Raw genomic sequence first — 26,549 nt, forward strand, 5'->3', positions numbered from 1 at the left:
ACTCAACTGCTCCCTTTTAGAAGATAGGGAGTTAGTTAGGCAGTTCAGGGAGCGGTACAAAGAGTGGCAGACCCTTCAAGACTTCTACGAAACACGTGCACACTGGTGGGAAATGGTGAAGGGAAAGACACAGACTTTCTTTAGGCAGGCAGGTAAGAAACGAAAGAACAGGGAATACAGACGCATGATGGGACTGCAGAAACGACTACAACGTTATTTTAACCTAAACCAGATTGGCATGGATTTTAATGAGGAAATTAAGCAAGTTAAAAAAGAGATGTCAGTTTTATCAGAAATTAAAAGCAAAGGTGTCATTTTAAGGAGCAGAGAACGGGAAATAGAGGAGGGTGAAAAGTGCACACGCTATTTTTTCAGGAAAATTATGAATAAAGGGGGGGGGGGGGGGAGGCATTACAAAGCTGAAAAAAGAAGATGGGTGCACAACTGAAACAATGGGCGATATTAAAGAAACAATTGAAACATTTTATTCAAACCTGTACAAAGAAAAACCTGTAAAAATGGACATCATGACCGAAGTTTTAAAATTCATTGTAAAAACAGTAAACAAAAGTGTGCTTTTATCCCAGGATTTTACTTTTTTAGAGTTAAATAACTGTATGACTGGTTTTAAAAAAGGGAAGTCCCCTGGACAAGATGGACTTCCCTTGGAGTTTTATTTGACTTTTTGGGACATTTTAGCACCTGATTTGATTACTGTTTTTATGGATTTTGAACGACTTGAGCATGAGGAGTTGCAGATTTTAACTAACCACAGATCACTTGTCTCCGTTGTGCAGGAGCGGGAACCAGTGAGTCCGGTGCGCGGGCTCGCACCCGGCGAGCCCACAACAGTTTGGCGCAACGTCAACCATCCTGCTCTCCCTAACAGACTCCGGGACCTGTCATGGATGGTGGCTCATGAGATCCTCCCGGTCAGGTCCGTCATGCACTCCCGGGGCATGTCAACGCACTCAACCTGCCCCCGACCTGGTTGTGGCGCGCCTGAGTCGGTGAGGCATCTGCTCTGGGAGTGCAGTGCTGCTGTAGACCAGTGGGCAACGGCCGGCTCCTTCCAATTCCCGTACTTACCAGCAAGGGAGGTCCTCACAGCACAACTAGTGCTATATGGGGTGAGCCAGCAAAAAATACCATCCAAAGACTTTGCAAAACAGTGGCTCACCCTAGCCGCCATCAAAGACGCCACATGGACCTCCAGAAACTTGCTGGTAAGAAAGCACATGCAGATCCCCCCCGTGGCTGTGATCCGAATGGCCGCAGCAACGGTCAAAACGGCCGTAGCTGCAGGCAGCAGGCCTAGGACACAGCCACAAAGAAGAATCGCCTCTGTGCCCATTCGGATGAAGGAGCCGGAGCCACACAGCAAAAGGTCACAGCAGCAGCGGCCTGGCTCTCTGGGTGAGGCAGGTGGGAAGGAGCATCAGGGAGAGGATCTCCTCTGACCACCACGACAGCATCCCGAGAGACCAAATGTTTGGGGGAGCAGAATGAGTTACCCTTGGTAGGGACTCACTGCGCTCCTGCACAAAGATAGAATTGAAAAAAAAAACCCTTTTTAACGGATGCACTCCTTTTTATGGACTTTTAATGGACACTCAATCACATAAACACCTGACATATGTTTTACAAATGAACAGCTATTTAACCTGTATTACCATTTTAGAACAATTGGTTTTATTGTTTTAAATATGGTTTTACATACTGCACATATTTATTGTAATTCATTGTATATACTATGTTCACATGTGAATATTTTATCTAAAATGTAAATCATTGTTTGAAATAATTTGAACGAGTGTCAATAAAACTTTTTCGAAAAAAAAAAAAAAAAATCTGTTCTTATCAGTTTAATATCTGATACGTCCCCTACCCGGGGACCATATATTAAATTGCTTTTTGGAGCAGGGAGATGGAATAGGGGCTTGCTCCATCCACTCCATGCATCGACCCGGTATTGCAGTACCTCCAGGAACGGTGCACTCCCCTCTCTCTATGTTTAATATGAAAAAGAGACTTAACTGAGTAGGTAGGCCGGTCTAGCAGCACTGACGAGTTTAGATCCATTTCAAGGTTGTTCAAGCACCCTTGAAAATGAGCAAATTATCTTGACTCATGACTGCCAATGTACAATTGAGTAGCTATGTCAGCACTGTAGTGAGGTTGCACACTCTAGAAATCTGTGCTCATATACAGCAATCCTTTGTAATCCTTATTCATAGAGCAGGAAGCTGCATGCAAAGTTGTGACTCTGCAGATCCACAGCCTCATGCGGCGTGTGTGTGTTTGGATGATGTTTGGAAGGTGCACCATCGGTCCGGGTGCCGTGTCTGTGAAAGACTTCCTTGGCTCGGATCTGTACAACTCATACTTACCTGGCAAGGGAGATACCATGATCAAGAAGGTGGTTCACCCAGGGCGAGGCTCAACCATTGCACTCCGGTTGTGCTGACCTCTGCGAATTCCCCAAATGTGGGAATCTCGATTGCATAATTTCTGGTAGTGGGGGACTGCGTTCGCGCTCTCCCCTGATAAGTTGTTGAAAGAAAACTAAACGCTTACTGAGGTTAGAAACCAAGTGAGAAATTGGTGAATTCTCCATTGACTCGTGTAGAGACGGATGTCCTTTTGAACACAAAACGGTCGTCTTATCTTTTGATAGAATGCAGCTCCAAGTTACTTCCTCGCATTGGACTCTGTGAAACCGTGAGCGGGACTGACGCTGCAGAGGATCACTCCTTCAACTCCGACACTTTTCCGGTCATCGCTTCTCGGCCTTTTGGCTAAGATCAAGTGTAGTATCTGTTCTTATCAGTTTAATATCTGATACGTCCCCTACCCGGGGACCATATATTAAATTGCTTTTTGGAGCAGGGAGATGGAATAGGGGCTTGCTCCGTCCACTCCACGCATCGACCCGGTATTGCAGTACCTCCAGGAACGGTGCACCCCCCTCTCTCTATGTTTAATATGAAAAAGAGACTTAACTGAGTAGGTAGGCCGGTCTAGCAGCACTGACGAGTTTAGATCCATTTCAAGGTTGTTCAAGCACCCTTGAAAATGAGCAAATTATCTTTGTTTCCTATGAATTATTTTATACAACTTTAATTATTTTGCGAGCCTGATCCTAGAATTGCCCATGACTGCCAATGTACAATTGAGTAGCTATGTCAGCACTGTAGTGAGGTTGCACACTCTAGAAATCTGTGCTCATATACAGCAATCCTTTGTAATCCTTATTCATAGAGCAGGAAGCTGCATGCAAAGTTGTGACTCTGCAGATCCACAGCCTCATGCGGCGTGTGTGTGTTTGGATGATGTTTGGAAGGTGCACCATCGGTCCGGGTGCCGTGTCTGTGAAAGACTTCCTTGGCTCGGATCTGTACAACTCATACTTACCTGGCAAGGGAGATACCATGATCAAGAAGGTGGTTCACCCAGGGCGAGGCTCAACCATTGCACTCCGGTTGTGCTGACCTCTGCGAATTCCCCAAATGTGGGAATCTCGATTGCATAATTTCTGGTAGTGGGGGACTGCGTTCGCGCTATCCCCTGATAAGTTGTTGAAAGAAAACTAAACGCTTACTGAGGTTAGAAACCAAGTGAGAAATTGGTGAATTCTCCATTGACTCGTGTAGAGACGGATGTCCTTTTGAACACAAAACGGTCGTCTTATCTTTTGATAGAATGCAGCTCCAAGTTACTTCCTCGCATTGGACTCTGTGAAACCGTGAGCGGGACTGACGCTGCAGAGGATCACTCCTTCAACTCCGACACTTTTCCGGTCATCGCTTCTCGGCCTTTTGGCTAAGATCAAGTGTAGTATCTGTTCTTATCAGTTTAATATCTGATACGTCCCCTACCCGGGGACCATATATTAAATTGCTTTTTGGAGCAGGGAGATGGAATAGGGGCTTGCTCCATCCACTCCATGCATCGACCCGGTATTGCAGTACCTCCAGGAACGGTGCACTCCCCTCTCTCTATGTTTAATATGAAAAAGAGACTTAACTGAGTAGGTAGGCCGGTCTAGCAGCACTGACGAGTTTAGATCCATTTCAAGGTTGTTCAAGCACCCTTGAAAATGAGCAAATTATCTTGACTCATGACTGCCAATGTACAATTGAGTAGCTATGTCAGCACTGTAGTGAGGTTGCACACTCTAGAAATCTGTGCTCATATACAGCAATCCTTTGTAATCCTTATTCATAGAGCAGGAAGCTGCATGCAAAGTTGTGACTCTGCAGATCCACAGCCTCATGCGGCGTGTGTGTGTTTGGATGATGTTTGGAAGGTGCACCATCGGTCCGGGTGCCGTGTCTGTGAAAGACTTCCTTGGCTCGGATCTGTACAACTCATACTTACCTGGCAAGGGAGATACCATGATCAAGAAGGTGGTTCACCCAGGGCGAGGCTCAACCATTGCACTCCGGTTGTGCTGACCTCTGCGAATTCCCCAAATGTGGGAATCTCGATTGCATAATTTCTGGTAGTGGGGGACTGCGTTCGCGCTCTCCCCTGATAAGTTGTTGAAAGAAAACTAAACGCTTACTGAGGTTAGAAACCAAGTGAGAAATTGGTGAATTCTCCATTGACTCGTGTAGAGACGGATGTCCTTTTGAACACAAAACGGTCGTCTTATCTTTTGATAGAATGCAGCTCCAAGTTACTTCCTCGCATTGGACTCTGTGAAACCGTGAGCGGGACTGACGCTGCAGAGGATCACTCCTTCAACTCCGACACTTTTCCGGTCATCGCTTCTCGGCCTTTTGGCTAAGATCAAGTGTAGTATCTGTTCTTATCAGTTTAATATCTGATACGTCCCCTACCCGGGGACCATATATTAAATTGCTTTTTGGAGCAGGGAGATGGAATAGGGGCTTGCTCCGTCCACTCCACGCATCGACCCGGTATTGCAGTACCTCCAGGAACGGTGCACCCCCCTCTCTCTATGTTTAATATGAAAAAGAGACTTAACTGAGTAGGTAGGCCGGTCTAGCAGCACTGACGAGTTTAGATCCATTTCAAGGTTGTTCAAGCACCCTTGAAAATGAGCAAATTATCTTTGTTTCCTATGAATTATTTTATACAACTTTAATTATTTTGCGAGCCTGATCCTAGAATTGCCCATGACTGCCAATGTACAATTGAGTAGCTATGTCAGCACTGTAGTGAGGTTGCACACTCTAGAAATCTGTGCTCATATACAGCAATCCTTTGTAATCCTTATTCATAGAGCAGGAAGCTGCATGCAAAGTTGTGACTCTGCAGATCCACAGCCTCATGCGGCGTGTGTGTGTTTGGATGATGTTTGGAAGGTGCACCATCGGTCCGGGTGCCGTGTCTGTGAAAGACTTCCTTGGCTCGGATCTGTACAACTCATACTTACCTGGCAAGGGAGATACCATGATCAAGAAGGTGGTTCACCCAGGGCGAGGCTCAACCATTGCACTCCGGTTGTGCTGACCTCTGCGAATTCCCCAAATGTGGGAATCTCGATTGCATAATTTCTGGTAGTGGGGGACTGCGTTCGCGCTATCCCCTGATAAGTTGTTGAAAGAAAACTAAACGCTTACTGAGGTTAGAAACCAAGTGAGAAATTGGTGAATTCTCCATTGACTCGTGTAGAGACGGATGTCCTTTTGAACACAAAACGGTCGTCTTATCTTTTGATAGAATGCAGCTCCAAGTTACTTCCTCGCATTGGACTCTGTGAAACCGTGAGCGGGACTGACGCTGCAGAGGATCACTCCTTCAACTCCGACACTTTTCCGGTCATCGCTTCTCGGCCTTTTGGCTAAGATCAAGTGTAGTATCTGTTCTTATCAGTTTAATATCTGATACGTCCCCTACCCGGGGACCATATATTAAATTGCTTTTTGGAGCAGGGAGATGGAATAGGGGCTTGCTCCATCCACTCCATGCATCGACCCGGTATTGCAGTACCTCCAGGAACGGTGCACTCCCCTCTCTCTATGTTTAATATGAAAAAGAGACTTAACTGAGTAGGTAGGCCGGTCTAGCAGCACTGACGAGTTTAGATCCATTTCAAGGTTGTTCAAGCACCCTTGAAAATGAGCAAATTATCTTGACTCATGACTGCCAATGTACAATTGAGTAGCTATGTCAGCACTGTAGTGAGGTTGCACACTCTAGAAATCTGTGCTCATATACAGCAATCCTTTGTAATCCTTATTCATAGAGCAGGAAGCTGCATGCAAAGTTGTGACTCTGCAGATCCACAGCCTCATGCGGCGTGTGTGTGTTTGGATGATGTTTGGAAGGTGCACCATCGGTCCGGGTGCCGTGTCTGTGAAAGACTTCCTTGGCTCGGATCTGTACAACTCATACTTACCTGGCAAGGGAGATACCATGATCAAGAAGGTGGTTCACCCAGGGCGAGGCTCAACCATTGCACTCCGGTTGTGCTGACCTCTGCGAATTCCCCAAATGTGGGAATCTCGATTGCATAATTTCTGGTAGTGGGGGACTGCGTTCGCGCTCTCCCCTGATAAGTTGTTGAAAAAAAACTAAACGCTTACTGAGGTGAGAAATTGGTGAATTCTCCATTGACTCGTGTAGAGACGGATGTCCTTTTGAACACAAAACGGTCGTCTTATCTTTTGATAGAATGCAGCTCCAAGTTACTTCCTCGCATTGGACTCTGTGACACCGTGAGCGGGACTGACGCTGCAGAGGATCACTCCTTCAACTCCGACACTTTTCCGGTCATCGCTTCTCGGCCTTTTGGCTAAGATCAAGTGTAGTATCTGTTCTTATCAGTTTAATATCTGATACGTCCCCTACCCGGGGACCATATATTAAATTGCTTTTTGGAGCAGGGAGATGGAATAGGGGCTTGCTCCGTCCACTCCACGCATCGACCCGGTATTGCAGTACCTCCAGGAACGGTGCACCCCCCTCTCTCTATGTTTAATATGAAAAAGAGGCTTAACTGAGTAGGTAGGCCGGTCTAGCAGCACTGACGAGTTTAGATCCATTTCAAGGTTGTTCAAGCACCCTTGAAAATGGGTGAAAATGATAAGTTATCTTTGTTTCCTATGAATTATTTGATACAACTTTGGCCAGGGGGATTGAGTCACAGCAGATGGCAGGTTGCCTGTCTCAAGGAGAGCAGACATGCCCCCTGCTGGATCTTCATCAGTATCTCTAATCACCTGCGTCGAATAGGGGGGAAAGTGCAGCGTGACACGGTGTGAGATTTGCACCTTGGGGCGGCACACAAAGAGGGAGATTGTGGGGGCATAAGAGGTTTGGCATGAAGGACATTCCACAGCGGGGCTTGTCATAGAGATGAGTCCACAGGGTGTGTCTGAGAGGCTCTCGGTTGTCCTGCTATGGGTCACACGAGGGGATTGATCGCTCTTTTCATGCTTCATGCAAGGGTGCTGCCCACTGCCCTCCGGACCGCACCGCGGCCAAGGGGTCATTCTTCCCACGGGGGAGTAAAAGGGAAGCAGCACCTGTCTGCCTGTGTACTTGCAGCATTTCCACATTTTGACCCTTGCTCCTCTGGAACACCCGAGTAGGACGTTAGTCCTGTGGCTGGAAAGCCTGGAGCTCTTTGCCGCATTTCACAAAATCTAAAAACATGACAAGAAAAAGTTGGCGCCTTGCTCTTGCTGCGCGGTGTAGGGGAATGGGTGTGGCCTGGGATTCCTTTCACCATGTCGGGGCTCACCGTGAAGGGGGTGACTGGGACCACTGTTGTGTTCGTCTGCTGTTGGTGAGCGGGGCGTACTTACTCGGCTTTCTCTTCATCACGTACAAGTCTTTCGCCTTTTACTAAAGACTTCCGTGGAGAGGAACACCCACGAGTTAGATCTATTTTTGGCAGGCTTTGCCGTTTGGCAGAGTCTCATTGTGTTTGTGAAAAGACAAGCGGGCGGCCTTCCTCAGTAAGACGTGTTTTTCAGTGTCCGTTTTACTTTTGCCAACAAGGATGTTGAATCCATGAAGATGTCGAGGCTGGACTTCTCCAGAAAATTGATTCAAGGTACGTTGAAATTTAAGCCAGAAGACTTAAACTGCATTTTAACATTGCCATATAACAAGGGATTTGATTTAAGCTTTCAAACTGCTGTGTTGCTCAGAGAATTTTGGATAAGATTTGAAAATGTAAAACCCCAATTTGCTGTGTTCAATGTGGAGAAACTGACTGACAATACGTTGAAAACCGTTATTGTCAGAATGTTCAATGAAACAGTGAATGCAGATGACATTTGTTTGTGGCTGGGGAGATATTGCACTGTTAAAGGCCAGGCTACGAAAGTGAGAGATGAGGACGGCATCTGGAATTGCGCTTGGAGGGTCCCCATCCAACAATGGCAGGACCCCCAAGGCTTCCAGGGCTTGAAACATCTGCCGTCTATGGTAGTTCTGGGAGAGAACAGGGGCTATACCCATTACCAGGGCCAACCCAAACTCTGCCGCAAGTGTGGTGAGCATGGGCACCTGGTTGAAGCATGTCAGCAGATCGTATGTGGAAAATGCAGAGAAATTGGACCCACTTTTGAAGAGTGCACCAATGGCAGACGATGCAATCTTTGTGGGGAAACAAACCACCTGTTCAGAGATTGCCCAAAGTCATTTGCCAACAAATTGAAGGCTGCAAAAGTCACAGAAAAGAGAAAAGATGGCGGACAGACAGAACAGTTAGGAGAGCAAATTGAAGTTGCTGGGCAGGAAAAATTCAAATCTCCCTCCAAATCCTGTGATTGGAAGAGAGGGAACAGGTGAGGAGGGAGTGAGGGAGGGGCCTGCATTTACCCCTCCAATGGAGAGTAGTCCAGAGGATGGGGTGGTGCAGGCAGAAGGCGGAGCTAGTAAGGAAGACCAACCACAGGATGATAGTGAAGATGCCTCCCTCCCCAATGCCCAGCAAACTAAGAGGCCTTTGTCTGAATTGTCCTCGGATTCTCCCATTGTGTTGGAGAAGAAGGGAAGAGTTGCGGCTCACTCAGACAGTTCATCTGTGGAGGAGCCCAGAGTCTTCCCTTCCGATTCACCCAATGAGGTTTCTTTTTTAACAATTGCTCTGCAATCGACCCCCAGGGACTCCAAATTAAATGCAACATTGCAGCAGAGGCCAACCCCCAGAGTCCCAAAGGGGAACAGAGCTCAAACCCTTCATTTTTCACCCGCAGAGATGAAGGAAGAGCTCTGTTCACAAGAAATTACCTAACTGTTTTTTAAATGTGTTTTTAACACCCTCTGAGTCTTTTAAAATGTCTTACCTGTTGTTTTTAACCATACTCATGACACTGACCTTCTCTACCATTAATGTGAGAAGTGTGAAGTCGAGAGTTAGAGCCCAGAGTGTTTTACCCTTTTTAAGTTCCTTTAAGTCAGATGTGTTTTTATTGCAGGAATGCAGCCTACCGTTTTTAAAACATTACAGACAGTGGGAGGAGATGTGGCCAAAAATGTCAATATGGAGTGGATCCAATCAAAACAAAAATGACGGAGTGGCCATTTTAATCAAAAACCCTCAAGCTCTGGTGAAGGGCAGCACTGTGGTGAGAGACAGTCGGGCACTTTTAGCACATTTGGCTTTTATGGGACAGGATTTCAACCTTTTAAATATTTACGGTTTTAACGACAAGAACGACAGGTATGACCTTTTAGAAGACTTGCAGTCCCACATGCTAGGTAGGGCACCTTTAGTTGTAGGGGGGGATTTTAACTGTATTCTAAGTAGGGAGGATAGGAGGAGAGCAGGGGAAGATTTTAAAGTAGACAAAACATCGGTTTTATTGCAGGGCATTTGTAGAGATTTTAAACTTCAGGACTGTTTTAAAATCATGCATCCCAGAGAGGAGGGCTTCACCTGGTTCAGTGGTGATGGCACCAGAGCCTCTCGCATAGATTATGTTTTTACACGGGACTGCCCACCCACCGATGCTAGATTAACTCCTGTTTTCTTCTCCGATCACCTTATGCTCTCTTGCACCCTTTCACTCTCTTCGGGCGTGACATCAGGAAGTGGTCTGTGGAAACTCAACTGCTCCCTTTTAGAAGATAGGGAGTTAGTTAGGCAGTTCAGGGAGCGGTACAAAGAGTGGCAGACCCTTCAAGACTTCTACGAAACACGTGCACACTGGTGGGAAATGGTGAAGGGAAAGACACAGACTTTCTTTAGGCAGGCAGGTAAGAAACGAAAGAACAGGGAATACAGACGCATGATGGGACTGCAGAAACGACTACAACGTTATTTTAACCTAAACCAGATTGGCATGGATTTTAATGAGGAAATTAAGCAAGTTAAAAAAGAGATGTCAGTTTTATCAGAAATTAAAAGCAAAGGTGTCATTTTAAGGAGCAGAGAACGGGAAATAGAGGAGGGTGAAAAGTGCACACGCTATTTTTTCAGGAAAATTATGAATAAAGGGGGGGGGGGGGGGGAGGCATTACAAAGCTGAAAAAAGAAGATGGGTGCACAACTGAAACAATGGGCGATATTAAAGAAACAATTGAAACATTTTATTCAAACCTGTACAAAGAAAAACCTGTAAAAATGGACATCATGACCGAAGTTTTAAAATTCATTGTAAAAACAGTAAACAAAAGTGTGCTTTTATCCCAGGATTTTACTTTTTTAGAGTTAAATAACTGTATGACTGGTTTTAAAAAAGGGAAGTCCCCTGGACAAGATGGACTTCCCTTGGAGTTTTATTTGACTTTTTGGGACATTTTAGCACCTGATTTGATTACTGTTTTTATGGATTTTGAACGACTTGAGCATGAGGAGTTGCAGATTTTAACTAACCACAGATCACTTGTCTCCGTTGTGCAGGAGCGGGAACCAGTGAGTCCGGTGCGCGGGCTCGCACCCGGCGAGCCCACAACAGTTTGGCGCAACGTCAACCATCCTGCTCTCCCTAACAGACTCCGGGACCTGTCATGGATGGTGGCTCATGAGATCCTCCCGGTCAGGTCCGTCATGCACTCCCGGGGCATGTCAACGCACTCAACCTGCCCCCGACCTGGTTGTGGCGCGCCTGAGTCGGTGAGGCATCTGCTCTGGGAGTGCAGTGCTGCTGTAGACCAGTGGGCAACGGCCGGCTCCTTGCAATTCCCGTACTTACCAGCAAGGGAGGTCCTCACAGCACAACTAGTGCTATATGGGGTGAGCCAGCAAAAAATACCATCCAAAGACTTTGCAAAACAGTGGCTCACCCTAGCCGCCATCAAAGACGCCACATGGACCTCCAGAAACTTGCTGGTAAGAAAGCACATGCAGATCCCCCCCGTGGCTGTGATCCGAATGGCCGCAGCAACGGTCAAAACGGCCGTAGCTGCAGGCAGCAGGCCTAGGACACAGCCACAAAGAAGAATCGCCTCTGTGCCCATTCGGATGAAGGAGCCGGAGCCACACAGCAAAAGGTCACAGCAGCAGCGGCCTGGCTCTCTGGGTGAGGCAGGTGGGAAGGAGCATCAGGGAGAGGATCTCCTCTGACCACCACGACAGCATCCCGAGAGACCAAATGTTTGGGGGAGCAGAATGAGTTACCCTTGGTAGGGACTCACTGCGCTCCTGCACAAAGATAGAATTGAAAAAAAAAACCCTTTTTAACGGATGCACTCCTTTTTATGGACTTTTAATGGACACTCAATCACATAAACACCTGACATATGTTTTACAAATGAACAGCTATTTAACCTGTATTACCATTTTAGAACAATTGGTTTTATTGTTTTAAATATGGTTTTACATACTGCACATATTTATTGTAATTCATTGTATATACTATGTTCACATGTGAATATTTTATCTAAAATGTAAATCATTGTTTGAAATAATTTGAACGAGTGTCAATAAAACTTTTTCGAAAAAAAAAAAAAAAAATCTGTTCTTATCAGTTTAATATCTGATACGTCCCCTACCCGGGGACCATATATTAAATTGCTTTTTGGAGCAGGGAGATGGAATAGGGGCTTGCTCCATCCACTCCATGCATCGACCCGGTATTGCAGTACCTCCAGGAACGGTGCACTCCCCTCTCTCTATGTTTAATATGAAAAAGAGACTTAACTGAGTAGGTAGGCCGGTCTAGCAGCACTGACGAGTTTAGATCCATTTCAAGGTTGTTCAAGCACCCTTGAAAATGAGCAAATTATCTTGACTCATGACTGCCAATGTACAATTGAGTAGCTATGTCAGCACTGTAGTGAGGTTGCACACTCTAGAAATCTGTGCTCATATACAGCAATCCTTTGTAATCCTTATTCATAGAGCAGGAAGCTGCATGCAAAGTTGTGACTCTGCAGATCCACAGCCTCATGCGGCGTGTGTGTGTTTGGATGATGTTTGGAAGGTGCACCATCGGTCCGGGTGCCGTGTCTGTGAAAGACTTCCTTGGCTCGGATCTGTACAACTCATACTTACCTGGCAAGGGAGATACCATGATCAAGAAGGTGGTTCACCCAGGGCGAGGCTCAACCATTGCACTCCGGTTGTGCTGACCTCTGCGAATTCCCCAAATGTGGGAATCTCGATTGCATAATTTCTGGTAGTGGGGGACTGCGTTCGCGCTCTCCCCTGATAAGTTGTTGAAAGAAAACTAAACGCTTACTGAGGTTAGAAACCAAGTGAGAAATTGGTGAATTCTCCGTTGACTCGTGTAGAGACGGATGTCCTTTTGAACACAAAACGGTCGTCTTATCTTTTGATAGAATGCAGCTCCAAGTTACTTCCTCGCATTGGACTCTGTGAAACCGTGAGCGGGACTGACGCTGCAGAGGATCACTCCTTCAACTCCGACACTTTTCCGGTCATCGCTTCTCGGCCTTTTGGCTAAGATCAAGTGTAGTATCTGTTCTTATCAGTTTAATATCTGATACGTCCCCTACCCGGGGACCATATATTAAATTGCTTTTTGGAGCAGGGAGATGGAATAGGGGCTTGCTCCGTCCACTCCACGCATCGACCCGGTATTGCAGTACCTCCAGGAACGGTGCACCCCCCTCTCTCTATGTTTAATATGAAAAAGAGACTTAACTGAGTAGGTAGGCCGGTCTAGCAGCACTGACGAGTTTAGATCCATTTCAAGGTTGTTCAAGCACCCTTGAAAATGAGCAAATTATCTTTGTTTCCTATGAATTATTTTATACAACTTTAATTATTTTGCGAGCCTGATCCTAGAATTGCCCATGACTGCCAATGTACAATTGAGTAGCTATGTCAGCACTGTAGTGAGGTTGCACACTCTAGAAATCTGTGCTCATATACAGCAATCCTTTGTAATCCTTATTCATAGAGCAGGAAGCTGCATGCAAAGTTGTGACTCTGCAGATCCACAGCCTCATGCGGCGTGTGTGTGTTTGGATGATGTTTGGAAGGTGCACCATCGGTCCGGGTGCCGTGTCTGTGAAAGACTTCCTTGGCTCGGATCTGTACAACTCATACTTACCTGGCAAGGGAGATACCATGATCAAGAAGGTGGTTCACCCAGGGCGAGGCTCAACCATTGCACTCCGGTTGTGCTGACCTCTGCGAATGGCGATGGGACCATATGAAGTGCAAATCATGATGTAGACTCTAACATAAATACAGGAAGTCCTTGCTAAGTTTTAAAGGACCAGTTCCACAACATGTAAATTACTGTTAATTGTTTTTTCCACAGGTTTTTTGGGTGGTGCCAGGTGACCTGCATGGTGCAAGGTGTAACACACATTTTCTGAATGTAAGTTTGCCCTGTGATAAAACATTTAAGTATGAGAAAATGGTACAATTTGTGTCATTATGAGTAATTGTGTTCTTGCCCCTGCAGCAGTGTCCGCAACCGCCTAAAAGGCCCCTTCAGCAGTGTCAGGTAATAACGTTCACGTTACAGCTAATGGTGACAGGATGTCGATACGTAGCTTCTGTGGATCGTCTGACTGGTACAGTCCTGTTTCTCTTCCCCAAGCATCCTCTGATAACATCAAAGACTTATGTTGATACGTGTTTTATGTTGACTTATTTGATACAGGCTCTGCATTAATACAAGATATGTGCAGTGGTGACATTAATTCAAGACCTCATTGATATGTATACCTTCTCCTTCAAAAGGTGGCAAGAGCCTCCAGCAGCACAGCATCATCTTCCCAACTGGACCATGATGAGCTGGAGGTGGCGGTGACAGAGGCGGACACAGCTACAGGGGCCTTGATAGCGGCGGTGGCGGACACAGCTGCAAGGGCCTTTGAGGCGGTGGCGGACACAGCTGCAGGGGCCTTTGAGGCGTGGCAGACACTGCTAAAGAGGCTTTAGCGGCGGTGGCAGACATTGCTAAAGAGGCCTTAGCGGCGGTGGCAGACATTGCTAAAGAGGCCTTAGTGGCGGTGGCAGACACAGCTGCAGGGGTTTTTGAGGCGGTGGCGGACACAGCTGCAGGGGCCTTAGTGGCGGTGGCAGACACAGCTGCAGGGGTCTTTGAGGCGGTGGCGGACACAGCTGCAGGGGCCTTTGAGGCGGTGGCGGACACTGCTGCAGGGGCCTTTGAGGCGTGGCAGGCACTGTTACAGGGGCCTTAAAGGCGGTGGCAGACATTGCTAAAGAGGCCTTAGCGGCGGTGGCAGACATTGCTAAAGAGGCCTTAGTGGCGGTGGCGGACACAGCTGCAGGGGCCTTTGAGGCGTGGCAGACACTGCTAAAGAGGCTTTAGCGGCGGTGGCAGACATTGCTAAAGAGGCCTTAGCGGCGGTGGCAGACATTGCTAAAGAGGCCTTAGTGGCGGTGGCGGACACTGCTGCAGGGGCCTTTGAGGCGTGGCAGGCACTGTTACAGGGGCCTTAAAGGCGGTGGCAGACATTGCTAAAGAGGCCTTAGCGGCGGTGGCAGACATTGCTAAAGAGGCCTTAGTGGCGGTGGCGGACACAGCTGCAGGGGCCTTTGAGGCGTGGCAGACACTGCTAAAGAGGCTTTAGCGGCGGTGGCAGACATTGCTAAAGAGGCCTTAGCGGCGGTGGCAGACATTGCTAAAGAGGCCTTAGTGGCGGTGGCAGACACAGCTGCAGGGGTTTTTGAGGCGGTGGCGGACACAGCTGCAGGGGCCTTAGTGGCGGTGGCAGACACAGCTGCAGGGGTCTTTGAGGCGGTGGCGGACACAGCTGCAGGGGCCTTTGAGGCGGTGGCGGACACTGCTGCAGGGGCCTTTGAGGCGTGGCAGGCACTGTTACAGGGGCCTTAAAGGCGGTGGCAGACATTGCTAAAGAGGCCTTAGCGGCGGTGGCAGACATTGCTAAAGAGGCCTTAGTGGCGGTGGCGGACACAGCTGCAGGGGCCTTTGAGGCGTGGCAGACACTGCTAAAGAGGCTTTAGCGGCGGTGGCAGACATTGCTAAAGAGGCCTTAGCGGCGGTGGCAGACATTGCTAAAGAGGCCTTAGTGGCGGTGGCGGACACTGCTGCAGGGGCCTTTGAGGCGTGGCAGGCACTGTTACAGGGGCCTTAAAGGCGGTGGCAGACATTGCTAAAGAGGCCTTAGCGGCGGTGGCAGACATTGCTAAAGAGGCCTTAGTGGCGGTGGCGGACACAGCTGCAGGGGCCTTTGAGGCGTGGCAGACACTGCTAAAGAGGCTTTAGCGGCGGTGGCAGACATTGCTAAAGAGGCCTTAGCGGCGGTGGCAGACATTGCTAAAGAGGCCTTAGTGGCGGTGGCAGACACAGCTGCAGGGGTCTTTGAGGCGGTGGCGGACACAGCTGCAGGGGCCTTAGTGGCGGTGGCAGACACAGCTGCAGGGGTCTTTGAGGCGGTGGCGGACACAGCTGCAGGGGCCTTTGAGGCGGTGGCGGACATAGCTGCAGGGGCCTTTGAGGCGGTGGCGGACACAGCTACAGGGGCCTTTGTGGCGGTGGAGGTGGCAGCTGTTGTAGGAGGGGCCATATCCTGTTGAGGCTTCTGTAATATACAGGTGAATTTCAGCTTTGAAGTTTATATTGGTAATGCACTGTGTTTTTTGTTTTTTCCATTCCTGCCTGTCTAAAGGGTTAATTCTACCTTTTTTATATACAGAAGAGGACCTGATCTCACGCTGAGCTGTTTAGGAATTAGTATGTGTGATATTAATGACCAGAGAAATGCATGAACCCCCCCCCCCCCCCCCCCCCCAAAATAAAAAATATTGTGGTATATATGTTTTTTTTTTCTTGCCTGTTTAAAGGAGAAGAGGAAGAGGACCTGATCTCACGCTGAGCTGTTTAGGAAGTAGTATGTGTGATATTAATGATCAGAGAAATGCATGAAAGTATCCTGGTGGAGATGCAATGCATGTCCTTTTACATCCCATTTTCCATTCCTGCCTGTCTAAAGGGTTAAGTCACCTTTTTATATACAGAAGAGGACCTGATCTCACGCTGAGCTGTTTAGGAAGTAGTATGTGTGATATTAATAACCAGTTAAAGCAATAATGTATCCTGGTGGAGATACAATGTATGTTCTTTTACATCCCATTTACCATTCCTGTCTGCTTAAAGGGGTAAGTCACCTTTTTATATACAGAAGAGGACCAAGCTGTTTAGGAAGTAATGTGTGTGATATTAATGACTAGAGAAATGCATGAACCCCCCCCCCAAATAAAAAATATTGTGGTATATATGTTTTTTTTTCTTGCCTGTTTAAAGGAGAAGAGGAAGAGGACCTGATCTCACGCTGAGCTGTTTAGGAAGTAGTATGTGTGATATTAATGATCAAATAAAGCAATAATGTATCCTGGTGGAGATACAATGTATGTTCTTTTACATCCCATTTTCCATTCCTGCCTGTCTAAAGGGTTAAGTCACCTTTTTATATACAGAAGAGGACCTGATCTCACGCTGAGCTGTTTAGGAAGTAGTATGTGTGATATTAATGATCAGAGGAAGCAAGAATGTATCCTGGTGGAGATACAATGTATGTTCTTTTACATCCCATTTTCCATTCCTGCCTGCTTAAAGGGTTAATTCCACCTTTTTATATACAGAAGAGGACCTGATCTCACGCTGAGCTGTTCAGGAAGTAGTATGTGTGATATTAATAACCAGTTAAAGCAATAATGTATCCTGGTGGAGATACAATGTATGTTCTTTTACATCCCATTTACCATTCCTGTCTGCTTAAAGGGGTAAGTCACCTTTTTATATACAGAAGAGGACCAAGCTGTTTAGGAAGTAATGTGTGTGATATTAATGACTAGAGAAATGCATGAACCCCCCCCCCCAAATAAAAAATATTGTGGTATATATGTTTTTTTTTCTTGCCTGTTTAAAGGAGAAGAGGAAGAGGACCTGATCTCACGCTGAGCTGTTTAGGAAGTAGTATGTGTGATATTAATGATCAAATAAAGCAATAATGTATCCTGGTGGAGATACAATGTATGTTCTTTTACATCCCATTTTCCATTCCTGCCTGTCTAAAGGGTTAAGTCACCTTTTTATATACAGAAGAGGACCTGATCTCACGCTGAGCTGTTTAGGAAGTAGTATGTGTGATATTAATGATCAGAGGAAGCAAGAATGTATCCTGGTGGAGATACAATGTATGTTCTTTTACATCCCATTTTCCATTCCTGCCTGCTTAAAGGGTTAATTCCACCTTTTTATATACAGAAGAGGACCTGATCTCACGCTGAGCTGTTCAGGAAGTAGTATGTGTGATATTAATAACCAGTTAAAGCAATAATGTATCCTGGTGGAGATACAATGTATGTTCTTTTACATCCCATTTTCCATTCCTGTCTGCGTAAAGGGGTAAGTCACCTTTTTTTATACAGAAGAGGACCAAGCTGTTTAGGAAGTAATATGTGTGATATTAATGATCAGATAAAGCAATAATGTATCCTGGTGGAGATGCAATGCATTTTCTTTTATATCTCATTTTCCATTCCTGCCTGTTTAAAGGGTTAAGTCACCTTTTTTTACACTGAGCTGGTTTGTGTGTCGTCCATGCAAATGATCACAGCTCGTATAAGTTCCTCCTGTCTGTGCATTTCTAAGGGAGTCACATAAGCTCCATACTATTCTTGCTGCATTTCAAATGGTTCAGATAATTTAATCAATTGCCAGTTTGTTACAGAGTTTGCACCACTTATGTAAAATATCAACTAAGGCTGACCCTGCATTACTGCTAAGAGAAGCCACATATCAGAATCTAGCAAACCCAATAAATATTTACACAGCATAAACCTGAATAAAGTGGCTCAGTAGTTACATTTACAAAGAATTTATTTATTTTTTTAAATGTGTGTGCGTGCGGGCCCCCCCACACGCACACACATTCAACAGTGAAATCTTGAACTCTATTAACAACACAGAACTATAAATACAATATAACAAACAGTAAAATATTATTAAACCCAATAAATATTTACACATTATTTACACATTATTTACACAGTATTTACACTAAGACACGGGTTTACTCCTGTGACTGACTAAAAATATTATCTACTGTCTGCTGAAAGTCAGCGAACGTCTCGTACGTCTTTCCAGAGCAGCCCTTGGACGTGGATGACTTTGAGACTTCACAAAAAGTCTTTTTCCGGTACTTTTTGTGGCCTTGTGTAGGCTGGCCACAGAGCGCACAGAGATACACCTTCATCTGGCGCTGCGGTCCAGACAAGTCACGCTCAGCTCTTTTTCTCTTGTAGACCGTTGATCTCGCTGGAGACTGAGAGGACCACGTGGAAGCCTGCGACACCTGACTGGCGTCGCCACCAGACTGGACCGGGTGGCTTGGCATCGCCACCTGACTGGACTGAGGAAGAATGGGGAGAGGACGGGGGACTCTGGCTTTGAGCAGTCTTGTTCCTGCCAAAGACGGTGTGACCTCGTACTCCACCTGAGGCCGGCTGGTGTGAGGGATTTCCTCGGGCAATTCTGGCGCCGGGGCTTGAGCGGTGTCAGCGACGCTCTGGTGACGACGGAGGACAGACAAACCTTGATCTGTCACGTTTCTGGCAGACAAGGCCTCTTGTCTGCGGATGAACTCAGAGACACACTTTGAGTTGATCTTTAAGATGGGAATGCCGAGCTTGCTGAGCTCAGCGTCGTGCACCGTCACTCTCTGCTGCACCCGCTGGTACATCTTTGTGACCTGATGTTTCTGCGGTGACCCTAGAGACTTGCCTCTGCAGTCTGGATGCAGCCAAAGCTGTTTGATGAGGCAGTACATCAGCCTGTTCTTTCTCGAGTCCAGCAGATGTGCAGCTGAGTACCGTTTGCTGAACTTCAGCTTCTGCACCAAGGAAGACTCTGCTGGATCTCCACTGGTGCGGCTGAAGAGAGCGTTTCCCCAGCGTGCAGAGTACAAGGAGTCGAACTGCTGGATGTTGCGATCGTGGAGGTCCAGCTTGTTCCAGGCAGCGATGACTTTCTGCCTTGTGGTGTTGCTGATGGAAAGCTTCCCCTCTTCCAAGGCAATGCCAACCAGAACTTTGCTCAGCTCCTCGATGTGCTCGTACCCAGGCAGATGATTTGGCCCGCACACGTCCTCCACGCAGGGGTCGAGCTCAGCAGCCACAGCCTGGTTGGTGAGGGAGATGTTTTTCCTCAGCGGAGTTAGAGTGTCACAGTGGTCAGAGGTGTAGCCCGCATCCTCCTCCTCCTCCACCTCCACCTCCTCTGCATTCACCGGGGACTTCTCGACATCAGCATCGTCGCCTTCGTCCTCTGCTTCCTGGAGTGTCTCCCGGGCCTGAGAGTAGTGGTCAGGAGCATTGAACGGCTCTGATGACTGAGCAAACAGGTACTCCAGTCCAATCCGCTCATCACCAGCTGGAACTGGAGGCCTGTAGTTCACCTCCTCCACCTCCCCAAACAGCTCCTGACACCGCTGATTCAGGCGATGAACCAGAGGAGACATGTACACCATGTGCTTCCTCCCCTTTTGCCCTCTGACACTCGCCGACTCCCTGTCTGAGTTCCAGCGAGTGATGCCGGCCAGCAGGTACACCTGGAACGGTACGGCAGCACAGTGAGGGCCCGGGATCATGTCGGGCAGGAAGGAGTGAAAGCCCTCCAGACTATTGCTCCCTCTGACCGTGGTGTAGTACGGGAGCCGCACACCATTGCGGGTGACATGTTTCTTGATGGTATACATGTTCCGCCCCGGTGGATCCTGGATGCACTCCAGGTGCTTCTGCTGGTTCTCCCACACGTGGTCAATGGCCGCCTCGTCCTTAAACAGGTGGACTCGGTTTTCGTCCATCCCGGCGGCGCCCTTCAGGACATCAATGGCACTCTGAGCGCGAATGAACGTCTCCTGGGCCCCGACCGTGATTCTCCTGACATAATGGCTCAGGTCGTACTTGGTGACGTGCGTTTCCATGAGCTCATTATCAGTCAGGGAACCGTACTTGGTCGGGTGCCCGGCACGTATCGCCTGCAACAGGAGCGCCATGTCGTCCCGGTTGTAGGAGAACACAGCAGCAGAGAGCGCGGACTTAAAGAGGGCATACTTGGGGTGGTGGTCGGTCCTGAGGGCGGCGTCGAACCGGTGGATCCAGTGGAAGATGTCCAGTCGAATGAGCATGCCTGCGTCTGCCCACCCACTGAACAGCTGCTCCACTGAAGACGCTCCCAGGACACGACAGCAGCCACGGTCCACATACATAAGTTCAGGAGGTGCCTCTCCTGCCCTCTCGTACCTCGCCATGAGGCCCTCAGCCATCGGCCTCATTTTCACGAGCGACTCCTCGCAGGTCAGGACAGATATGAGGATCTGCCCCCGCTCGTTGGCCACGTTGGTGCACCACTCTGCTGTGCCTTTGCCGTCACCGGACAGCTTCTTGCAGATCTGATGATAAATACAAGAACAAGGGTCTGTATTTTGTTTCTACATTTTGTGTGGTTTGACCATTTCAACAGCAGTGTGTCAAATATACCTTCTTGGTGGAGTCATACTTGAGGACCTTGCCAAACGTAGACATGATCTGCGTCCGGTAGTCCTCAATGCTGTCCGTCTCGGCGATGAGGAAGGCTTTCCTCAGCAGCTTAGGGCAGGGCAGCTCTCTCCTCTGTGGTGGTCTCTGGAAGTGGGGAGTCCAGATGCCTGAAAGTGGAGAGAAAATGTGAAAATAAACAATAATGAGATAATATGTAGGTCCGTGGATCATCATCATCAATCAAAAACTGAAAAAATGGCTTGTTATTTCATTATTTGTTTATGAATGTGTAACATTTCTTTTTTGTTTTGTTACAGGCATGTAATGGGCCCGTGCTGTGTGAAAATGAAATCTGACTTACTTGTGATTTTTCCAGGTTGGTTATACTGGCTGAGGAGAGTCGTGTAGAGGTCCTTCCTCTGCAAATAGTCCTCGCAGTGGCTCTCCAGCACCTGTCTCCACACCTTGGTCATGGTGTTTCCCTCGGTGCGATCCCTCATGAGGCGGATCACAGCCTTGTCCACACCACGCCTAAAATTAGAACAAGGCAAGGCAGTTTTATTTATATAGCGCATTTCATACACAATGGCAACTCAATGTGCTTTACATAAAACAGAAACATTAAAACATACAATTAACTTATTATTATTCATTATTATTTAATAACGTTCACAGTTGGGGCTGATTTCAGTTCTGAACACAATGGCAATGAACCTTAGATGTGTTATTGTAAAATCAATAAGAATTCAAATCACTGTGAAATTATGCAGAGACTCACCGTAATGTTAACACGGCTGGGAACACTGCTCTGTGCGCCGGGCTGAGTTGCCTCAAGATGTCTGCCTCCCATGACAGGAACCGGCCAATGGCGTGGTCCTCGGACTGTTTGGCAGCTTTCCGGCAGGCGTTGCAGGCCAGGACCTCTGTCAACATGGAGTACCAGCCTCCGACGTCGCAGATCCGCCGGACAGTCTTGGAGTACCCACATCGGTACAGGGACGCCTTGTTGTCGTCTCTGGCAGGACACTCGGGCCTGGGGCAGCGAAGACTGTACCGCCACACACCTACTGGTCTCCAGAAAAACAGACGGCTCTGGAAAAAGGAGTGTGCCGAGGGCACTCTACCCCCCATTACGCCAGGAGATTCGGGTGGGTGAAACCACATCCGGTCGTCTTTAAGGACTCTCCTCCACCTTGTTTTCCCATACTTGTCCTGGTATGCCATGGGCTTTTGAAAGAGCCCCCTCTCATCATCCTCCTTCAGCCACTTCAGGTCTTCCGCAGGGAGACCATTGACACTAGATTCCCACATTCTATGCCATCCCTCAAATGTAATCTGAAATAGCAGAAAACAAATAAAACAAGAAAATGATTCCTAGTGTGCCTAGTGGGTTTCACATAAAGTTTGTTAGTCAGTTTCAAGCATTACCTCAGGGTGTGCAGCTTCTCCTTCAGCTGTCACGGGGGTAGCCTGAGCACCAGTCGTCTGATCTTCACCACTAGTGGATGATGCAGGAGCCTGAAAAATGATCGGTGTGTAATACATGAGTATAAACATTTACTGATTTGTTGTCTCTGCTTTGATTTTCTAACTGTAACCCTTTCACAGATAGTATGGAGACACAGTTGTGTTAACTAGCTCTTCTACTGGCTCTGTGCTCACACACTAACATTCATCACTCCTTTATCTGTCTCTTACTTACTGCATTTGCACTCTACATTGCACAGCAACGTGTTAACTTAAATACATTCATTTAGTTGAGCATACTTTTTGTGGTGCACGGATGAACTTACAGCTAACGGTGACAGGGTGTCGATACGTGGCTTCTGTGGATCATCTGACTGGCACATTCCTGCTTCTCTTCCCCAAGCATCCTCTGATAACATCAAAGACTTTTGTTGATACGTGTTTTATGTTGACTTATTTGATACAGGTTCTGCATTAATACAAGATATGTGCAGTGGTGACATTAATTCAAGACCTCATTGATATATATACCTTCTCCTTCAAAGGTGGCAAGAGCCTCCAGCAGCACAGCATCATCTTCCCAACTGGACCATGATGAGCTTGAGGTGGCAGTGACAGAGGCGGACACAGCTGCAGGGGCCTTTGAGGCGGTGGCAGACACTGCTGAAGGGGCCTTGAAGGCGGTGGCGGACACAGCTACAGGGGCCTTAGCAGCAGTGGCAGACACTGCTACAGGGGCCTTAGCAGCGGTGGCAGACACTGATGAAGGGGCCTTGAAGGCGGTGGCAGACACAGCTACAGGGGCCTTAGCGGCGGTGGCAGACACTGCTAAAGGGGCCTTTGTGGCGGTGGCAGACACTGATGAAGGGGCCTTGAAGGCGGTGGCAGACACAGCTAAAGGGGCCTTAGCGGCGGTGGCAGACACTGCTAAAGGGGCCTTAGCGGCGGTGGCAGACACAGCTAAAGGGGCCTTGAAGGCGGTGGCAGACACAGCTAAAGGGGCCTTAGCGGCAGTGGCAGACATTGCTAAAGGGGCCTTAGCGGCGGTGGCAGACACAGCTAAAGGGGCCTTAGCGGCGGTGGCAGACACTGCTAAACGGGCCTTTGTGGCGGTGGCAGACACTGATGAAGGGGCCTTAGCGGCGGTGGCAGACATTGCTAAAGGGGCCTTGAAGGCGGTGGCAGACATTGCTAAAGGGGCCTTAGCGGCGGTGGCGGACACAGCTAAAGGGGCCTTAGCGGCGGTGGCAGACACTGCTAAACGGGCCTTTGTGGCGGTGGCAGACACTGATGAAGGGGCCTTAGCGGCGGTGGCAGACATTGCTAAAGGGGCCTTGAAGGCGGTGGCAGACATTGCTAAAGGGGCCTTAGCGGCGGTGGCGGACACAGCTAAAGGGGCCTTAGCGGCGGTGGCGGACACAGCTAAAGGGGCCTTAGCGGCGGTGGCGGACACAGCTACAGGGGCCTTTGAGGCGGTGGCGGACACTGTTGCAGGGGCCTTTGTGGCGGTGAAGGTGGCAGCTGTTGTAAGAGGGGCCATATCCTGTTGAGGTTTCTGTAATAAACAGGTGAATTTCAGCTTTGAAGTTCATATTGGTAATGCACTGTGTGTGTTTTTGTTTTTTTTACTGTAAGCACCTTTACCTACCTCCTTGTCAAGGATGTATTGTCTGAACCTCTTCATGGTTTTTGCTATGATGTCCTCCTCCTTCATGGCCAGCCACTGCTTGACTGAAGTGAATGCCTCCTGGGCCATCCTCCTCTCATGGTCACTGCCAGCTTGTGGATCGGCATTCAGGTGTTTGTGCAGACTGTACCACTGCCACATCTCCTGAAAGGTGAAGGACCTGAAGCGGCCCTGTCCATAGATGGCCCTGTCCACGTTTACCTCCAGGTGGCAGGAAATGGCAGGGAACAGCTGCGCATACTTTAAGAGATGATCCTTCACCCACCCATCGTTAATGGACTTCCTCTCAGGATGGCGGCTCTCCTTGACGTGGCGATCAAGGATACTAAAACATGACATAACATTGTTAATTCCTGAAAAACATAATGGTATACACTGTGATACTATTTACTGCAACATACTTACTATTTAATATACCCCACATCATTTTCTGCCAGCCATCTGAAATTCTTCCCATTGTATTTTCCAAAGGTCAGTACCAGCTGGCCCAGGCACTGCACCTCAGTGGGATCTGGTGTGCTCAAGCGGCATCTCCTCTTAGCTGAAGACAAGGTAAGCACAAAAGGTTTCTAGCGCTCTGCTTTTAATTATCATGGCAGCGCTGTAAACACAGGACGGGAACACATCTATGGCTCCCAATTATTACCTTCTTCATAAGCTGTTTTAGGGTCTGTGAACCTGCTGTCACCCTGTGTGATGTGTGATGCTCTAGAGTGGACAGCTTTGGCCTCCTTGGATGCCTTAAGAAGGCATTGTTGCCTATCTTGGGGCAGAGTTTTGTCCAAAATAGACAGTTCAGGCATCAACGGATCCATTTTTGGGTGTCTGGAAGACAAATTCAGAAATAAACTTTTTTAAACACTTTTTTAAATTTTAAACACTTCATGTTCAGTGGCAATACAAATCCTCCCCTTCCCAATTATCACTTGACACAGGCTAAGTGAAGTCTTATTGTAGCATTGCAGTAAGTAATGCTGGCTCACACACTGTCATTATTTTTTTCTGCCCTTTTCAGAAAATGCAACTAAAAATAGCCTACAGCATCCTCCTCTGTAGAAACTGTAGACTCTCAGCCAATCAGCGAATCGCTGTATTTTTCAAACTGTAGACTCTCGACCAATCAGCGAACGAATCGCTGTATTTTTCAAACTGTAGACTCTCGACCAATCAGCGAATCGCTGTACAATTCAAACTGTACACTCTAGCCTACAGTTCACGGCCAAGTGCTACCTCTATTAAACTAATGTTATAACCACGGTACAATGTCGAAATAAACTTGTGGCACCTATATGTGCTGACACTATAAATATAGCCCTTAGAATAACGACTGCCATGCTAGGTTATTTTTGGACCGCTGACTCATAGGGTGTTTTAGGCAAGGCGATGTACAGTACAGAAACCAGATAAATACAGCACACGCAAAAACGTATACGCAATACCGCAACAACACGTAAAATATGAAAATAAAAGAAATATACCTGGAAATATACCGCACTGACAGACTTGGATGCTGTCGCAAAGCTATGTACAGTACAGAAACCAGACCTATACAGTACACGCAAAAACGTATACGCAATACCGCAACAACACACAACTACAAAATATGAAAATAAAAGAAATATACCTGGAAATATACCTGGAAATATACCGCACTGACAGACTTGGATACTGTCGCTATAGGCTATGCTAACTACGCCGCGACACAGGTTAATGACACTCGTCTATTTCTCCGCTAAGGAATGAACAATTCCCGCATTTTATGATTATCACTGACCTTAAACATGAAATAACATGGAACTCTTTTTTCTATATCGACCGACTCACAGTTATCTCTTGGCAGTTTGCATCGTTTGCAGTGTTATCGAGGCACACAACCTTATCGCTATAGGCGGTGCTTTCTATGCCCGCGACACAGGTTAATTACACTCGTCTATTTCTCCGCTAAGGAATGAACAATTCCCGCATTTAATGATTATCACTGACCTTAAACGTGAAAAACGTTGAACTCTTTCTTCAGTTATCTTTCTTCAGTTATCTCTCGCAGTTATCTCTCACGGGTATCTCCTCCGCAGTGTCAAGTGCACTACTCGACTCGCTCGCGACATACAAACGCTGTCAACTGTAGACAGTCCGGGCTTCTGATTGGCCCAAACTGTAGACTCTCGTCCAATGAGAGCGCTGGACTGTCTACAGTCTACAGTTGAATTGCACTCTGCTGAGGCCGACTTCTGCGAATTCCCCAAATGTGGGAATCTCGATTGCATAATTTCTGGTAGTGGGGGACTGCGTTCGCGCTCTCCCCTGATAAGTTGTTGAAAGAAAACTAAACGCTTACTGAGGTTAGAAACCAAGTGAGAAATTGGTGAATTCTCCATTGACTCGTGTAGAGACGGATGTCCTTTTGAACACAAAACGGTCGTCTTATCTTTTGATAGAATGCAGCTCCAAGTTACTTCCTCGCATTGGACTCTGTGACACCGTGAGCGGGACTGACGCTGCAGAGGATCACTCCTTCAA

The 26,549-nt window shown here is 47.5% G+C and overlaps 1 protein-coding gene, 15 non-coding genes and 1 pseudogene across 16 annotated transcripts; all 17 read left to right on the forward strand.

The window, feature by feature from the left end:
* Window positions 1-1,821: 1,821 nt before the first annotated feature.
* Window positions 1,822-2,003, forward strand: LOC128370121 (U2 spliceosomal RNA). Its single transcript, XR_008322257.1, has one exon. It is a non-coding gene; the product is annotated as a U2 spliceosomal RNA (small nuclear RNA).
* Window positions 2,004-2,382: 379 nt separating this feature from the next.
* LOC128369980 (U1 spliceosomal RNA) lies at window positions 2,383-2,546 on the forward strand. Its single transcript, XR_008322134.1, has one exon. It is a non-coding gene; the product is annotated as a U1 spliceosomal RNA (small nuclear RNA).
* A 232-nt stretch (window positions 2,547-2,778) lies between these two features.
* LOC128370064 (U2 spliceosomal RNA) lies at window positions 2,779-2,969 on the forward strand. The gene has a single exon (XR_008322213.1). It is a non-coding gene; the product is annotated as a U2 spliceosomal RNA (small nuclear RNA).
* A 437-nt stretch (window positions 2,970-3,406) lies between these two features.
* Window positions 3,407-3,570, forward strand: LOC128369953 (U1 spliceosomal RNA). The gene has a single exon (XR_008322109.1). It is a non-coding gene; the product is annotated as a U1 spliceosomal RNA (small nuclear RNA).
* Window positions 3,571-3,802: 232 nt separating this feature from the next.
* LOC128370090 (U2 spliceosomal RNA) lies at window positions 3,803-3,993 on the forward strand. The gene has a single exon (XR_008322236.1). It is a non-coding gene; the product is annotated as a U2 spliceosomal RNA (small nuclear RNA).
* A 379-nt stretch (window positions 3,994-4,372) lies between these two features.
* On the forward strand, window positions 4,373-4,536 carry LOC128369981 (U1 spliceosomal RNA). Its single transcript, XR_008322135.1, has one exon. It is a non-coding gene; the product is annotated as a U1 spliceosomal RNA (small nuclear RNA).
* Window positions 4,537-4,768: 232 nt separating this feature from the next.
* LOC128370065 (U2 spliceosomal RNA) lies at window positions 4,769-4,959 on the forward strand. Its single transcript, XR_008322214.1, has one exon. It is a non-coding gene; the product is annotated as a U2 spliceosomal RNA (small nuclear RNA).
* A 437-nt stretch (window positions 4,960-5,396) lies between these two features.
* LOC128369954 (U1 spliceosomal RNA) lies at window positions 5,397-5,560 on the forward strand. The gene has a single exon (XR_008322110.1). It is a non-coding gene; the product is annotated as a U1 spliceosomal RNA (small nuclear RNA).
* A 232-nt stretch (window positions 5,561-5,792) lies between these two features.
* On the forward strand, window positions 5,793-5,983 carry LOC128370091 (U2 spliceosomal RNA). Its single transcript, XR_008322237.1, has one exon. It is a non-coding gene; the product is annotated as a U2 spliceosomal RNA (small nuclear RNA).
* A 379-nt stretch (window positions 5,984-6,362) lies between these two features.
* LOC128369982 (U1 spliceosomal RNA) lies at window positions 6,363-6,526 on the forward strand. Its single transcript, XR_008322136.1, has one exon. It is a non-coding gene; the product is annotated as a U1 spliceosomal RNA (small nuclear RNA).
* A 220-nt stretch (window positions 6,527-6,746) lies between these two features.
* On the forward strand, window positions 6,747-6,937 carry LOC128370066 (U2 spliceosomal RNA). Its single transcript, XR_008322215.1, has one exon. It is a non-coding gene; the product is annotated as a U2 spliceosomal RNA (small nuclear RNA).
* Window positions 6,938-7,777: 840 nt separating this feature from the next.
* LOC128370168 (U5 spliceosomal RNA) lies at window positions 7,778-7,893 on the forward strand. The gene has a single exon (XR_008322282.1). It is a non-coding gene; the product is annotated as a U5 spliceosomal RNA (small nuclear RNA).
* A 3,962-nt stretch (window positions 7,894-11,855) lies between these two features.
* LOC128370122 (U2 spliceosomal RNA) lies at window positions 11,856-12,037 on the forward strand. The gene has a single exon (XR_008322258.1). It is a non-coding gene; the product is annotated as a U2 spliceosomal RNA (small nuclear RNA).
* A 379-nt stretch (window positions 12,038-12,416) lies between these two features.
* LOC128369983 (U1 spliceosomal RNA) lies at window positions 12,417-12,580 on the forward strand. The gene has a single exon (XR_008322137.1). It is a non-coding gene; the product is annotated as a U1 spliceosomal RNA (small nuclear RNA).
* Window positions 12,581-12,812: 232 nt separating this feature from the next.
* LOC128370067 (U2 spliceosomal RNA) lies at window positions 12,813-13,003 on the forward strand. The gene has a single exon (XR_008322216.1). It is a non-coding gene; the product is annotated as a U2 spliceosomal RNA (small nuclear RNA).
* A 437-nt stretch (window positions 13,004-13,440) lies between these two features.
* On the forward strand, window positions 13,441-13,564 carry LOC128370028 (uncharacterized; annotated as a pseudogene).
* Window positions 13,565-22,661: 9,097 nt separating this feature from the next.
* Window positions 22,662-23,895, forward strand: LOC128369131 (uncharacterized). Its single transcript, XM_053330104.1, has 2 exons — window positions 22,662-22,679; window positions 22,891-23,895. The coding sequence occupies exons 1-2, from the start codon at window positions 22,662-22,664 to the stop codon at window positions 23,893-23,895; spliced, it is 1,023 nt and encodes a 340-aa protein (XP_053186079.1).
* The last annotated feature ends 2,654 nt before the right edge of the window (window positions 23,896-26,549 follow it).

The sequence above is a fragment of the Scomber japonicus genome, chromosome 12 (assembly GCF_027409825.1).
Source record: "Scomber japonicus isolate fScoJap1 chromosome 12, fScoJap1.pri, whole genome shotgun sequence".
NCBI classification, from domain to species: Eukaryota; Metazoa; Chordata; class Actinopteri; order Scombriformes; family Scombridae; genus Scomber; species Scomber japonicus.